General features: G+C 36.5%; 1 protein-coding gene across 2 annotated transcripts in view; it reads left to right on the top strand.

Annotated features, from left to right (window-relative positions):
- The first annotated feature begins 3,719 nt into the window (after positions 1-3,719).
- The window catches only part of SEMA3C (semaphorin 3C), a 189,383-nt gene continuing 179,551 nt past the window's right edge, over positions 3,720-13,551 (top strand). Inside the window, exons 1-2 of one of the 2 annotated variants that reach the window (XM_020984473.2) lie at positions 3,720-4,166; positions 6,807-6,951. In XM_020984473.2, coding sequence (XP_020840132.1) covers positions 6,849-6,951 — 103 coding nt within the window. In that variant the 5' untranslated portion in view covers positions 3,720-4,166; positions 6,807-6,848. Of the gene's footprint in view, positions 4,167-4,878; positions 4,981-6,806; positions 6,952-13,551 lie in introns of those variants that run through there. The other variant, XM_020984474.2, reaches the window with a different exon arrangement.

The raw sequence follows: 13,551 nt of genomic DNA, 5'->3' as shown, positions 1-13,551 counted from the left end.
TCACTGATGTCCCATTCAACTTTGAGATTCTCTGAGTTTATTGTCTTTGAGACTGAATCTCCCTGGTAGGTTTTATGCTTTACACCTTCTGGATATATAAGAACGGATTTGAATAAGATCCAGTCCAGTCTAGTCAAGGAGTATCCATTGTAAAAATAATGGATAAAGGGGCTCCTCCTGGTAATTAGAAGGGGGGAGGGTGGAAGGGAAGGTAGGAAAGATGATATAACTAGTTTTTCAGGGTATTGAAGTATGCACAGACACATAGAGAAGGAAAAATTTGATTTTCTAGTTTGTTTCAAACCATTGACCTTTTGTCATTTTAGTGGTGAATATTTTATGAATTATGATTTATCTGAATACTTATGTATAGTTTATTTTTAACTTTTAATACATAATTTTTAGACAATATACTTATTATCAAGTAGATTTTATTATATTATTTGGCTCCATAAATAATAGGAAGGCAGAGCTATCCTCAGAGACCCTTGTCTATAATAGGGAGTCCAAATGCTCATTACGTTCTAACTTCTCCTCTGCCAGAATATATCATTTTGTAGGGTTCATAAGAAGAATATTACTTCTCGTGAGATAAACCAGGAGATGTGCGGGCCTACCCTTGAGAAAAAGCTCACTTAAAAGAACAGTATTCTATATGATAGAAAAGCTCTCACTAAAATTTATGGCTTCTTTCAGTTTGATAAATTCAAGAAACAGATGAATTCTTAACTAAGCATCCAAGAGAATATTATTTCACTGAAGAGAAATAGAAGCATTGAGAAATATGAGCAAGAGTCTTTTACAATTCATACTCAATGACCAATAGCTAAATGCTTTTTGTGTATTATTGCAACGAAATGTTGAACTCTGGCTTCTTGTCCTAGGCAAAATTGTAAAGTGAAATCTTTCCATGCTACTCCTTTTCTCTCTCTTGTCACTGTCTTCCTTAAACTCGTTTAGGAGACTTCTCTCAGACACCTGTCCCACTTCAATAAGAAATGATCTTATGTTGCCTCCTGGCTCCCCAGACTTCAAAACTGGGGCCCAGGGTGGGAGGGGCTTTGAAGGAGAGCAAGCCAAACTCCACGTGATTTGACGTCTTTTATTTCCCCCCACCTGCCTCTTTATCAAAACTACATATCCTTTGTTCTGTCCCTTCAATAAACTGGGTTGAAATGAGTTAACCCTGAAGGAGTTGCTCAGAATTTTAAATTCCTAGGCAAGTTTGTGGAAAAGCATTGATACCACTCAGTTTACACTATGCAATTAAAGCTTACTGCCCCTACTGATCTTGCTTCTACGTTCTGATCTGGCAAATTTGGTGCCTAGATTGGCTTTTATGATACTCTTTGAGTTGTAGCCAATGGTAGATTTCTCAGTTCTGAGAAAATCCCAAAAGTATATTCTAAAGTGATGCATTCAAGCTGGGTAGCAAGAAATCTGTATATAAGGTCCATAGGCCTGTGATTAAATCTAGTTCAGATTATTTCTCAAAGTTAGCCTCTAAGTCTATTTTTTCCTAGAAGAATAAAGCTGTATCTATGGGAATTTGTGAATTGTGTATTGAAATAGGATATAAAATTCTGGCTGTGCTAGTCCATATATGTTATTTGATGGGGATTTTACCTCCTATCTGTTCATTCTGTTTCCTTGGATTTTTTCATAGATTAGTAAAGTTATTGTTTAATAATCTCCTGTGTTTGACTCATAATATATTTGTGTAAATTATTAGAATCTTTTAAAAAAGTGTCCCATGTTCCTGTAAGGGAAAGCATTGCATACAACAAAGATTTAAGTGATGTATTTGTTGACATTTATACTAGCTTCTCTTTCATATTTTTAACTCTACCTCCCTCCCTGTCTCCCATTTTATGAATGAGTTGAATGAGCAACACAAAATGGTAATGGTAAGAATCCATACAAGATAATAATTTACACAAGAAGAATTTGCAATAAATTCACATGATATTTGTCCCTATAGTTTTTGGTTCTGAATATTAACAGAACATTTACAAATCAAAAGTTGATGCAGGGGCCGAGATTGTTAAAATTCTTTTATTATATCAAATATGATTGAATGGGGGGGGGACCTAACATTGCCTGAAATGGATTTCCATCAACTTCTTTTTATAAGTTTTTATTAAGTGCCTACTATGTACCAATTTTTTTTTTCAGATATCTTATTTGACCCACACTACAACTCTGTAGGTAGAGTAGGTGTTCTTATTACCTCCATTTTACAGTTGAGGAAGCTGAGGTAAGCAGAAGTCAGTGAGTGCACAGCTAGTAAGTGTCTGGGGCTGGATTTGAACTCAGGTCTTCCTGACTCCAGGCCCTACACTCTATCCACCCAGACGCCACTTATTTAGTAAAGGTATTGGACTTCTGATGGCATTTTAAGTAGCATCTATACTCAGTTCTTTATTTTTTAGCATTTCTCATTCTGGATTTTATTGTGCAGCAGTGGGAAAAGTGATGGAGTCAGAGCACCTCCATTCAAACCCTGACTCTTCTTCCCACCTGTATCACAATCACTTCACCTCTTGGCCCTCTTTTTCTTCATCTGTAAAAGGAGAGCTCCAGACTAGATGATTTTTAAAAGTTACTTTCAATTCTAAATCAATAATCATATCATCAGAGAAATCTGAAGTGCCTTTTGCTCACTTTTCTCTGTCTGAAATCCAATCAAATCAAGCCCTAGTCAAGCTACAATTTTTAATCGTCTTCAACTGCAAAATGGAAATTGGCTAAATTGACTAAAAGAAAACCCCCTTTAAATTCCATGAAATCTAAGAGTTTCATTTTAAAATCGCAGTTGGAAATAACCTGACATTGAATTTCCTTTCTTCAGCTCTGTACAGTGACATCTACCGGGCTGCAGCACATTCTGATTTTTTATCTCTCTCTATATATTTTCAGCCGCAAGTGCCTGCTTGCTTCATAGGCGCTGGAACCACCTCGGTGGTATTCAAACATCTGGTTCTGCCTTCGCCACAGAGCGAAGCACTTTTGATTTAAACATCAAAGCCCATTCTAAGGTTCAGTGATTTTACCTGCACAGTAGTACGGCTCATGACCCTAATGTCCTAAGTACTGTAACTTACTAAGCCAATTTCGTTTTGCGGACTTTAAAACAGCCTTCTTCCGTAGAACTGAGAAATAAGTTTCTTCTCATCATTAGCGTCTGGGAGCATCCAAAAGCAAAGGGTGTAAAGGGATAAGTCAAACTGAAGGGGTCAAATGAAAGCCCTCTCAGGATGCGAGGCAAACAGCAAGAGGAAACAATACCCATTAAAAACTGGAATAGATTTCTGGGGCGTGTGGATATTTTCTGCCTGGGTCCAGAAGGTTTGCAGGGGGAAAAAAGTGAAGGAGGAGTGGTGGTGCCTATGCTTCTGAAACACACATGTCTTTGCCTTAAAAGGATGAGATCATTCCCCGGCAAAACTGCTCTACACTTTAACATAGCTAAGGCGAAAGCAAAGTCTGCAAGCTTTCCAAGCTCTGCCTGGATGCTACAAAATCCCTTGAGCCCACCCGGCAAGTTTTTTTTTTCTTTTCCATTGCAGACTGCTAAACAAACGGAGGTTTTCAGCAGGTCTCTTTATTCTGTGTAGCACATTCCTGGATTTTGACGGAAGCCCATTCTCTGGGCATGCTGCTCCCCACCCCTTCCCCCGCCCCCTGTGGCTGCCTCCCTCAGTCACCGTCTTTCTTCCTCTCCCAAGCACTGGGTGTGGCTTATACATTAGTTATGAGATGCAGCCCCTATTTGCTCAGCTAATGATGTATGCAGGGTTCAGCAGCAGCGTGGTACTGGAGGCAAGTAGGACCAGCTCCAGGGGTAAATGTAATTGGAAACCAGTGCTTTCACCGTCATAGCTTAGCTACTTTCCATTCAGTCTTAGGTGCTTAATTGAGGAATAGAGAGAACTCCGGGGTGCCGCCGCAGTGGAGAGAGCCCTGAGGATTGCTTTACAAAGAAACTTGGACTACCCAGAGGGAAGAATTTCGCGACTGACACACGTGGAAAATTAAGTCTTTCTGGAAAAAAAATAATAAACAAAAATTTTAAGAAAGAAAGAAAAAAGGAATAAAACCACCGGCTGCTAGAAGCCAGAGGAGGGACGCTGATGACTTTGGCTGGCTGATTTCCTCTAAGCTGGGTAAGTTGGCTCCTGTCCTCGGAGTATTGCGAATTTAGGAAAGTGTAACTTTTTACTTAATATTCTGTTTTGTTTGCTTTTCCACAAGGCCACGTCCTCGTGCTCCATTAAGTTAAGAGCCCCTGAGGTTTGGCCAGGAAGGATTTAGCCTCAGTCTGGCAGGGACTGCTTCTTTGGGTTATGACACCTGCCTGTAGGGGCAGTTTAAGTTAAGTGGTTAAAAAAGAAAAAAAAAGCTGAGAGAGGTCAAGAAATGGTCCTTTCTCCTCGATTAATTTATTCCTCCCCCCTTCTCACCACCAGTGTTACTAGATTGGAATGAGTGAAAAACCTAAACCGGCAACAAATATAACCCCTGGGATGAGTTATGGCCATTGGAGTGGAATACTTGTTAAGATATTGGTTGCTAGTGGAGATCGTATATGATTCACTTGGATTTCATCCTCTTCTCATCACCATCAAGGGGAGAAATATAGTTTGGGATTCTCATCTATGTCTTGCTTTCAAAACGCACTCGCATTCCTTTTAATGTGACACATTGACCCGAGATAGAACTCTCTGTATTTTGTGACCGGCTTCCCTCCTCTGGGACACACTAGAGAGGTTAGTGATCATGTCAATGACTTAAGACAGGCATGCGTATTTATTATTACTATTGAACAGGACAGAAGCCAGGAAACTTACTGAGTTCTGCTCTCCTTTCCTGTTACGTTGGCTTTGATTGTGGAAACTGCCAAACCAGAGAGGCAATTGCCAAGGGAACTTCACCCAGAAAATCAATTTTCTTCACTGGGAATTAATTTAGGATTAAGAGGTGAGGAGGCTGGAGAAACGGGGTAGGGGAAACAGTGTACTCTTTTGAGATTTCTTCTCAATTAGATTCAGCAACAGAAGTTCTATAGTTCCCTTAGTATATGGGTAAGAAAATGAAGGCACCCCCCATTCTTCTTGCTGCTTGTACTAGGACTTCTGTAAGAGACCTGTTATGTAGCATCTGTTAAAAATCACATGTTAAATATGATTGCCCATTTTGTTTTGGCTTGACAGAGCGATCTTATCAGACTTTAATAGCAGTTCTTACTTTGAAGAGGATTATGTTGAAAGCTTAGTGGTGGATTTTAAAGCAGTAGCATGGTGTTAAGTATCAGAATTGCGGTGACCTGTTTAAAAATAATCCCTAGCCAAGCTGCGTTGTCTAATTGCATTACTTAGCAAACTCTAAAGTCGTGCTGGGGGCTATTCCAAAATGGAGGGGCTTCCTTTTGCTGTCTAGGTTTTATTTTGTAAATTGTAGCCACAGGTGTTCTAGTCAGTTTTGTAATAGCCCTGCTGTTACCTGATCTTCATTTGTTCCCCGGAACTCAAGGATAAGTTCATGTCCCTGCCTTGAACCTCAAAGAAGGAGTAACTATCAAATTTAGCTTTCTTTTCTTTTCTTTTCTTTTCTTTTCCTTTCTTTTCTTTTCTTCCTTTTCTTTTTTTTTTTAAGAATTTGAGCAATCTCCTTCGTGTGTGATTTATCATAACTGTGTGGTCTACATTTTATGGTTCATTGACTTGTTCACTTCTAAGTCATCCTTTTGCAACTGGCCCAAGACTGGCTGTATCAACATTTTGCAATAGTTGGTGTAGTCATGATTGGGAGCTGGTTGTTAACTGGTTAGAGTAAACCGAAAACCAAGTATTGCACATGCAGTGGAATCCCCTTTCTGGTGACAGTAATTCAAATGCAGTAACATGCAAGTAGTATAAGTGGCATATATAGATGGTGGCAGAGTAGGTGCTTTTGAATTACAACTGCTATACTGGGTGATGATTCCATAGGTACATATGTTATTCTGAACTGTTATGTATTTTTTTCAAGGAAAATAAGGTTTTGGTTATTAATTCTCCCTGCTGGCACCATTCTCAAGTATTTTTCAAATAGCTATGCACACACATACACAAACACACATGTGAGTATATTTGTAGGTGTGTGAATAATGGAATGAATAGATTATTTTTGGCCCAGTAAGTGGGCTTTTCATTTACGTGTGCCCTTTCTGCTTTGCTTTAACAATAGCATGATAATTTTTCCAGTAGGTGACAACACAAATAAAGCCTTTCTCTATGAAAGTAGTTCCTCTGGTGGTCTTGAAAATGTAATTGAAAAAGTTCCAGACCTAGTCTAACCAAATCCAAATTCTCACTGAGAGACTGCATGTCACAAGGAAGAAAAGATCAGTGACACTGGAGTAAGAAGAGATCAGTTCAAAGTTCACTTTTTTATGCATACCACCTGTGTGATCCTGAGCAAATCATTTAACCTCCTTGGCCTTAGTTTCCTGATCTGTAAAATGATGGGGTTGAGCTGGATGGTCTCTGAGGCTCTTTACCAACTCTAAGTAGATGACTTTTTTTTTTAATGAAGGGATTGAATAAGATAACTCCAACCCCCTTCAGATCTGAATCTGTGAAATTGGTTGGGGAAAACAAACAAACAAAATCAAAAACAAAAAACAGCACCTCCTGCTGTTTAATTACTTAGAGTTCAAGTATATTGGTGGTGGTGATAAAAGGCAAAGCTCTTTCCAGTTTGATATTTCTGTTTACCTGAGACAGGTGATAAAATGTAATGAATTTGTTCTTTTTCTCTCTTAGGAGATTTTTTTCCCTTGGATATTAAATTGCAGATTTGAAGAGATGACATTTCTGGCAATCCAAGTGTTGATTGGGGCATTTGTTTATTCTGGCTGTGTAAAAGGATCTTCACAGCCCCAGGCAAGAGTTTATTTAACATTCAATGGTAAGAAAGAAGATAAACATTCCTAAGCAAATGTTATTTTAAGGCTTTGTTCCTTCTTAGACAGTGTCAATGATTAAGAAATTAATAAGGAGGGAAAACATTATTAGATAGTTTTGTTCAAATTTCTTTTAAAGGGGAACATTTAATGAAAAACTTATTTTAATTATAGTGTTCTAGCAAAGTTATATTTGAGAAAGTCCATATAAATGTTTTAGAGGATGAACATATACAATTTACATTTGAATTTAATAATCTATGGAAAACAAATGTTCAGGTCTATAAAATGTTTGATCTTAACATTCTTGTGGTTTTGTTCAGAAATGCTTCTTGAAACATTTAAGCATCTATAACTAATAGAGATAAAAGTATGCTACTTAATTGCTGCAAATGGTCTCAATCAGTTTTGGCTCTTACTCCCTATACTGTTCTGAGGCAATTTAAAAGCCCTTCATTGAGTTGAAAAGAACCTGAGACTGTAGTTGGAACCATGATATTCACTGGTATTGTCTGAGAATGTATTTTTGAGAAGCTTGGGAGAAATTTGTGTTCACAAAGTTAAAGGGAATAATACCCTTGGAACAAGTGGCTTGCCAAATGTATGCATGAACTCGTATTGTGTACAATTCAAACCATTTGCAAAGGGTGATCTTGGTGAGTCATCTAACCGAGAATAAATGGATACAATAAGAGATGGATGAGAGAGGCCATTCAGCCAGTCAGTTTCATTTGTATTTTTATTTCTCCTCTCAACTCCATTTCATTGTTGCTTAAACCCAAATGTTGTCTGGACCAATTTACTCTCTCCCCACTCCATTTATAGTATCCTTTGACTGCGAATGTACCCTCCTTCCTCCCTGTGGTGTACATGTATTTTCTGGCATGGTTAGTTATCGTGAATTTCAAATGCATTTTATGGCATTTAATGTTTACTTCATTTGAATTCCTATTATTTTTTTCCATCAAGATTTGTAGTTGCCAAGTGATTTACCTGAGGTCATATCAAGGCATTGTAAGAAGCCTATTCAAATATTAATGCCTCTACTTCAATCCTAACCGTCTGAGCCAGGCCTTCTTAAAACTCATAACTTTTTGTTCTTTGAGATTAGAAGACTGAGAAGTAAGTGGAGTAGAGGATAGGGAGCTGCCACTGAAGTTAAGAATACCAGGATTCAAATTCTGTTCCTGATTGATACTGGCTATTTGATGTTAAGCAAGAGTGCTTTAGTTTATATTATAAAAAACTTTGTTATCTGAATGTTAGGAACAATTGAATGGGTAATATCTATTTATAAATACACTGTACTTTGAACCTTGTGCAAGGTAAGTGGTAGAATTCTTTGGAGGCAATTTGCAATCTAGGTGGTTTGAAGAATGTTAACAAAAAAGAGCTTAGTGATATCGAAGTTTTTAAAGTGCCATATTTCTAAAATTATTTTCAAAAGTTCTCATGTTGATAATAGATTCCTACTCAAGAATATGTGTCCTAAAATACATGGTCTCAGAATAAAGGAATAATAGTAGAAAGAATGGATGTCAAAGACAAACAGATTGCTAGGACTGTGCTTTCCTGAAAGTTTTGTTAAAAGAGATCCAAAAATCCAATTAAAAATATTTCAGAGGAATTCCTCAGTGGAGAAAAACTCATGTAATAAAAGCATAACTGCATCCAAAATGGCGCATTTTCCCCTCTACTCCACTGGTACTATCTAGAGTAACTTCTGTGTTGCACTTTTCTTCTGTAAATTTATCACTCTCCCACATCAAAAACAAATTATGTTTAACCTTATGTGAATGAATTCTCATTCTTGGGGATAATCTCAAAATTCCATACTAGGTGGTCAAATAGATGATGTTCTAAAATATCAATTTGTATATCAATTGTCTTATTTCAAATTTGCTTTTACTGTTTACTATATGTGTTGTGTAAATATACAAATTCCCCTAACCTTTTGGAATTCAAGACATGAAGTGGAGATATCTATATGTGTGTATGTATATGGATATATATGCATATTGCATATATATGTAATATAATATGACTATACACATATACATTTGTACATTACTTTGATGCTTGCAAATTGATTTGCCAACAATGGCAATGCAAAGTAGGCAGTGCAAGTATTTTCACTCCCAGTTTACAGTTGAGGAAGCTTTTGACCTAGATCATGAATCTTGTCCATGTTTGAGTTGAGATTTAAATCTAAGTTTTCTGATTCTTAACAATTTATGCCTTACCTCACTGCAATTTGATAGCTGGGTTAGTCTTGAGGCAGAGAAAGGTGATGAAGGAATCAAATTGAGAAGAAGGGAATCATTACTTCCATTCTTTCTCTATCCATTTATCTCCACCCCATGATTTCTTTGTTTTTTGTTTGCTCTGTTCTCAGCTTCCTTTTTATTACCTTGTCTCTTGGCTATGTCTACATGCTAGCATCTTGTAAAACTCCACCCTATCTTTCCTCTATTACAGTCCAACATTAGATAATCCATAGATCAGTGTGAAACCTTTATCATTTCTATAATGAATGAAACAAAGAAGGCATATTGCTATCACACAGACTTGCAGATCTTATTTTTGCTGGGCGGTGTTAGGGGACGAAAGATTGATTAAATATAAGTTGACAGGTTTTAGTTGGTGCCTAACATTTTTATTTGGCCTCTTTATGGGCATTTCTATTTATGGTACAAGCCAAAATTTCTGATGATTAAACTTTATTATGGGAGAATCCACAATGGAGATTACTTTTCTGGAGGTCAGGAGTTCTCAATCTTTTTGTGTGTATATGAGTCATGGACTCTTTTGGCAGTCTGGTAAAGGCAATGGACTATTCTTGGAATGATTTTTTTAAAATTCATAATTAAAAAAATGCTAAATTTCATTTAGCTTGGGGAAATTAAGTTGTAATCTCTTTTCCAATCCAAGTTGATGGATTTCCCTGAAATCAATCCATGTATGTGTCTGTGGCTCTTGGGTTAAGAACTCCTGCCCTAGGTAGTTTACACATGTTCCAACTAACTTATCTCTATTAAGAGATATACAACCAGTACAAACTTAGTATCAAGTTAATAATCTCCTAAGAGCGCAAGTGAATCTTAACTTTCATCTAGTCTGACCCCCTTATTTTGCAAATGGGGAAAATATGGAACAGAGAAATAATTGTCTGCCTAATGTCATATAATAAGCAAAAAAATCCAAATACTGTATTCTCTATATAAACTTTATGACTTCATTTTAATGATATTAACTATATGATCAATTTTAGGTGGGGGGATAGATCAGACTAGTTATTTGTCATTTGTATGTAGCAGGAAGGATATCCACCTTTGGCTGAATTTCACAATTTTCATTAATAGTCATTGTCACACCATACCAAAAGACAGGAAAAACAGGACATTACCTGTTTGTTTTCCGAGAAGCCCTGAAAAGGGAGAATAAATATTCTCTCATAGGCATAGCTTCTACAGGTTTGATTCTATACAGGTGAATGTCCTGCAATACTCTCTGATTCTGGCTAAGTATCATATTAAGCAAATATCACTTAAGAACTTACTGTGTACTTCACATTAATTTTACTTATGTTCTGAAAAACAAAGGTGTGTAAGTGTCGTCCAGTTCAGTACTCGCCTACACAAATGATGTGTGTATAACTCATCTATTTTGTATTATAGTCACATGAAAAGGAAAAGTACCAACCAAAGTGTTAAAGGCAGTTTACAGGAGCAAACTCCCCCTGATGGGAGATGGGGTTTGGAAGAGGTCAGGGAATGTTCTATACAGTATTTAAACCAGGCCTTGTGAATGATGGTTAGGTATACATTTTACAAGAGAGATGAATGGGCAGTAGTCATTCCAGACTTCAAAGATGGCAGCAACAATGGGTCAAAACTAGGAAAATTCAAGATTTGTTGGGTTTCACTTGGTCATGTGGTATATGAAAAGAAGTAGTATGAGCTAAGAAATGTTTTTAGCCAGATCGCTTTTCTAGTATAGGCAGAAAGTGAAAGTTATGGGGAGAAGCAATCCTTTCAGAATACGCCTCTGACCACAACTTACATTTAGATAACATTGAAAGCCTTAGATAACTCTTTTCTTTACAACAACCCTGTGAGATGGGTAGGTAGCTGCTGCCATGTAATTACTTCCTAGGAAGTCCTAGATGGCCATTCAACTCTGTTGCTCTGTGACTATGTATATAACTTGTTTCTTGTTTCTCAGGTTACTTTGTCCTTGCAGGCTTAGCCTTGTTGTTACCTCCTTTTCCTTCCTTTTCCAACTTCCAGACCTTTTAAAAAAACTTTGAAATTGAATGTCACCTTGATGTCATACTTGAGTAGTGAGTTTCTTCTCCTGAAGTAGGGAATTTCCCTGGGACACTAGTTCCCAATACAGCTGGTTCCCACCCTCTACTTCTATTTCTGGGAAATATGTAAGTAAGAAGGAGGTGGGTTTTTTGGTTTGGTTTTGTTTTATTTTGGTGAATGATGATTTTGGTTTTAGGTAAGTCAAGGTTAAGGTATTAGCAGAACATCCAGGAATATTTCCTTGAAATATCAGGATCATAGGATCATGCATCAGAAGAGAAAGGGACTTCATAGGCCTGTTTAATTTTACAGGGGAAGAAACAGATACAGAAACATTAAGTAGCTTTCCCTAGGTCACTCAGAGAGCAAATATTAGAGGTGGTATTTGAACCTCAGTTCTTTGATGCCAGAGCCAGCAGTTTTTCAGTTCAGCTTGAAAATGTTTTCTTACAAATAAGGCCAAGTATTTTAAAAACTTTTTCTATTTGTCTTAAGTTCACTAAAATTATCTAATCTTCTCCATGTAGTTTTTGAATTGCAGTATTCAGATCATATTTCTATTCTAAAATGTGGTCAATTCTTTTTATAAATAAAAAAATTCCAACTTATTTTTCTCTCATGAATAGCATTTATTACTAGAATGTTTTGATTACTTTGTATTTTGCTGCTAGTAGTTGTTCCATTTATGGTTCAAACTTGACTTAAAGAAAATCTTTCTAAATTTCTGGGGAAAAAAGTTAAGCACTTTTGTTGAAATATTCTTGGATGGATCCTAAAAAAAAGCAGTTGGCACAAGATTGTGCTTTTCTTTTTATATATTCACTCTCTACTACTGCTTATTTTGTATAAAAATTACAGGCATGCTGTACTTAGTTCTATGTTGAATCTGTTCAACATTAAACTCATACTAGATTAAAATTCAACTATGAAAGAAGGCAAGAGGAATATAAATGAATGAGCTTTAGAGCATGAATATATCCCATGGTAATAAAAAGGTGGAAATTGATCTTTCTGTATACAATAAATTGATTGTATTTGTCCTTTGATTACCTGGAACCAGAGAAAAATGACACTTTTGATTTCACTCTTTTAAAAAAAATTTATTTGCCAATGCTGAAGTGACCAAGTAGTGATACAAGATGTTTTAATCCAGTCATTCCTAGCAATAAGAAATGAAAATAAATTTAAAAGCTGAGAGAGATTTATATTACTATGTTCCAACTTCTTGAATAACTTCCTTAGTTACTTCTAATTTCATTAGAAATACAATTTGTTCAGGATGTATTTTTTATTCAAGAGGTATCCATTGTCTACTTCTCTCCAACATCATGAGATCAATAATCCAATAAAAAGTTTATGCCTATCATTCATGAAAAATTTATATTGAATGTCAAAGGGAGTCCCTTTAACCTTGTTCTAAACCACTGTCAGTGAAACTAAATTATAATTTAACTGAAACACTTTATCATATATGTTGGATTCCCTTTAAATTTTGTGTATGATGTCACTGGAGGTTTTTTTTTAAGAGACATTTGTTTTGATTTCCTTTGAATGAATACTTAACCTTAAGGAGCCAGAGTAACGTAGTCTAAAACCAATGACTCAAAGAGAATTCCATTCTTAATTGCCTCTAACTATCATTGTGATTTTTGGGGCACTTCTGTCCCTGTAGGTCTTACTCTCTTATTTTGTAAAATACTTCAGGATTCTTAATTTTGTTGGTCTGAATGCCTTATCCAAAGATCCAGATTTACTCTGGTCTATTACTTAGTAGATGGTCTTCAATTTAAATAAACACTCAGTTGTGTACTACAAAGCAAATACTGCGCTAGGTGCTGAGGTTATATAGACAAAAATGAAATGTTCTTGGCCTGTCAAAGACTTTTTTATGGAAGAAAGGAACATGTCCATAGACAAGCAAATTCAAACTGCATACAAAGAAAATATATGTGTGTTTCTTTGTGGTGGGGGGCAGAACAGCATTGCTCTGATGATTGGAAGAATTCGGAACAGTGTCTTGGAGGGGGCATCTGATCTGAACCTTGAAGGAACTGAGGCTTCCAAGAGGTGGGAATGAGTGTGGAGATCATAGGAGACACAGCCTAACAGAATTAGAGCAGAACAATGCCAAACAGCCTAGTTTGGTGGCAGTATACAGTTAATTAGGAGAATTATTGTGCAATTAATGAGCTTGGATAGACTGAAACCACACCATGAAGGGTTTTAAAAGTTTAACAGAGCAGTACTTTTATTGAAGACAATAGACAATAGTTTCTTGAGCAAGGGATTGACATG

The sequence above is a fragment of the Phascolarctos cinereus genome, unplaced genomic scaffold (assembly GCF_003287225.1).
Source record: "Phascolarctos cinereus isolate Bilbo 61053 unplaced genomic scaffold, phaCin_HiC Scaffold_1;HRSCAF=81, whole genome shotgun sequence".
Lineage (NCBI taxonomy): Eukaryota > Metazoa > Chordata > Mammalia > Diprotodontia > Phascolarctidae > Phascolarctos > Phascolarctos cinereus.
The sequence above is the reverse complement of the archived record's forward strand: the minus strand, read 5'-3'. Positions and strand labels throughout refer to the sequence as shown.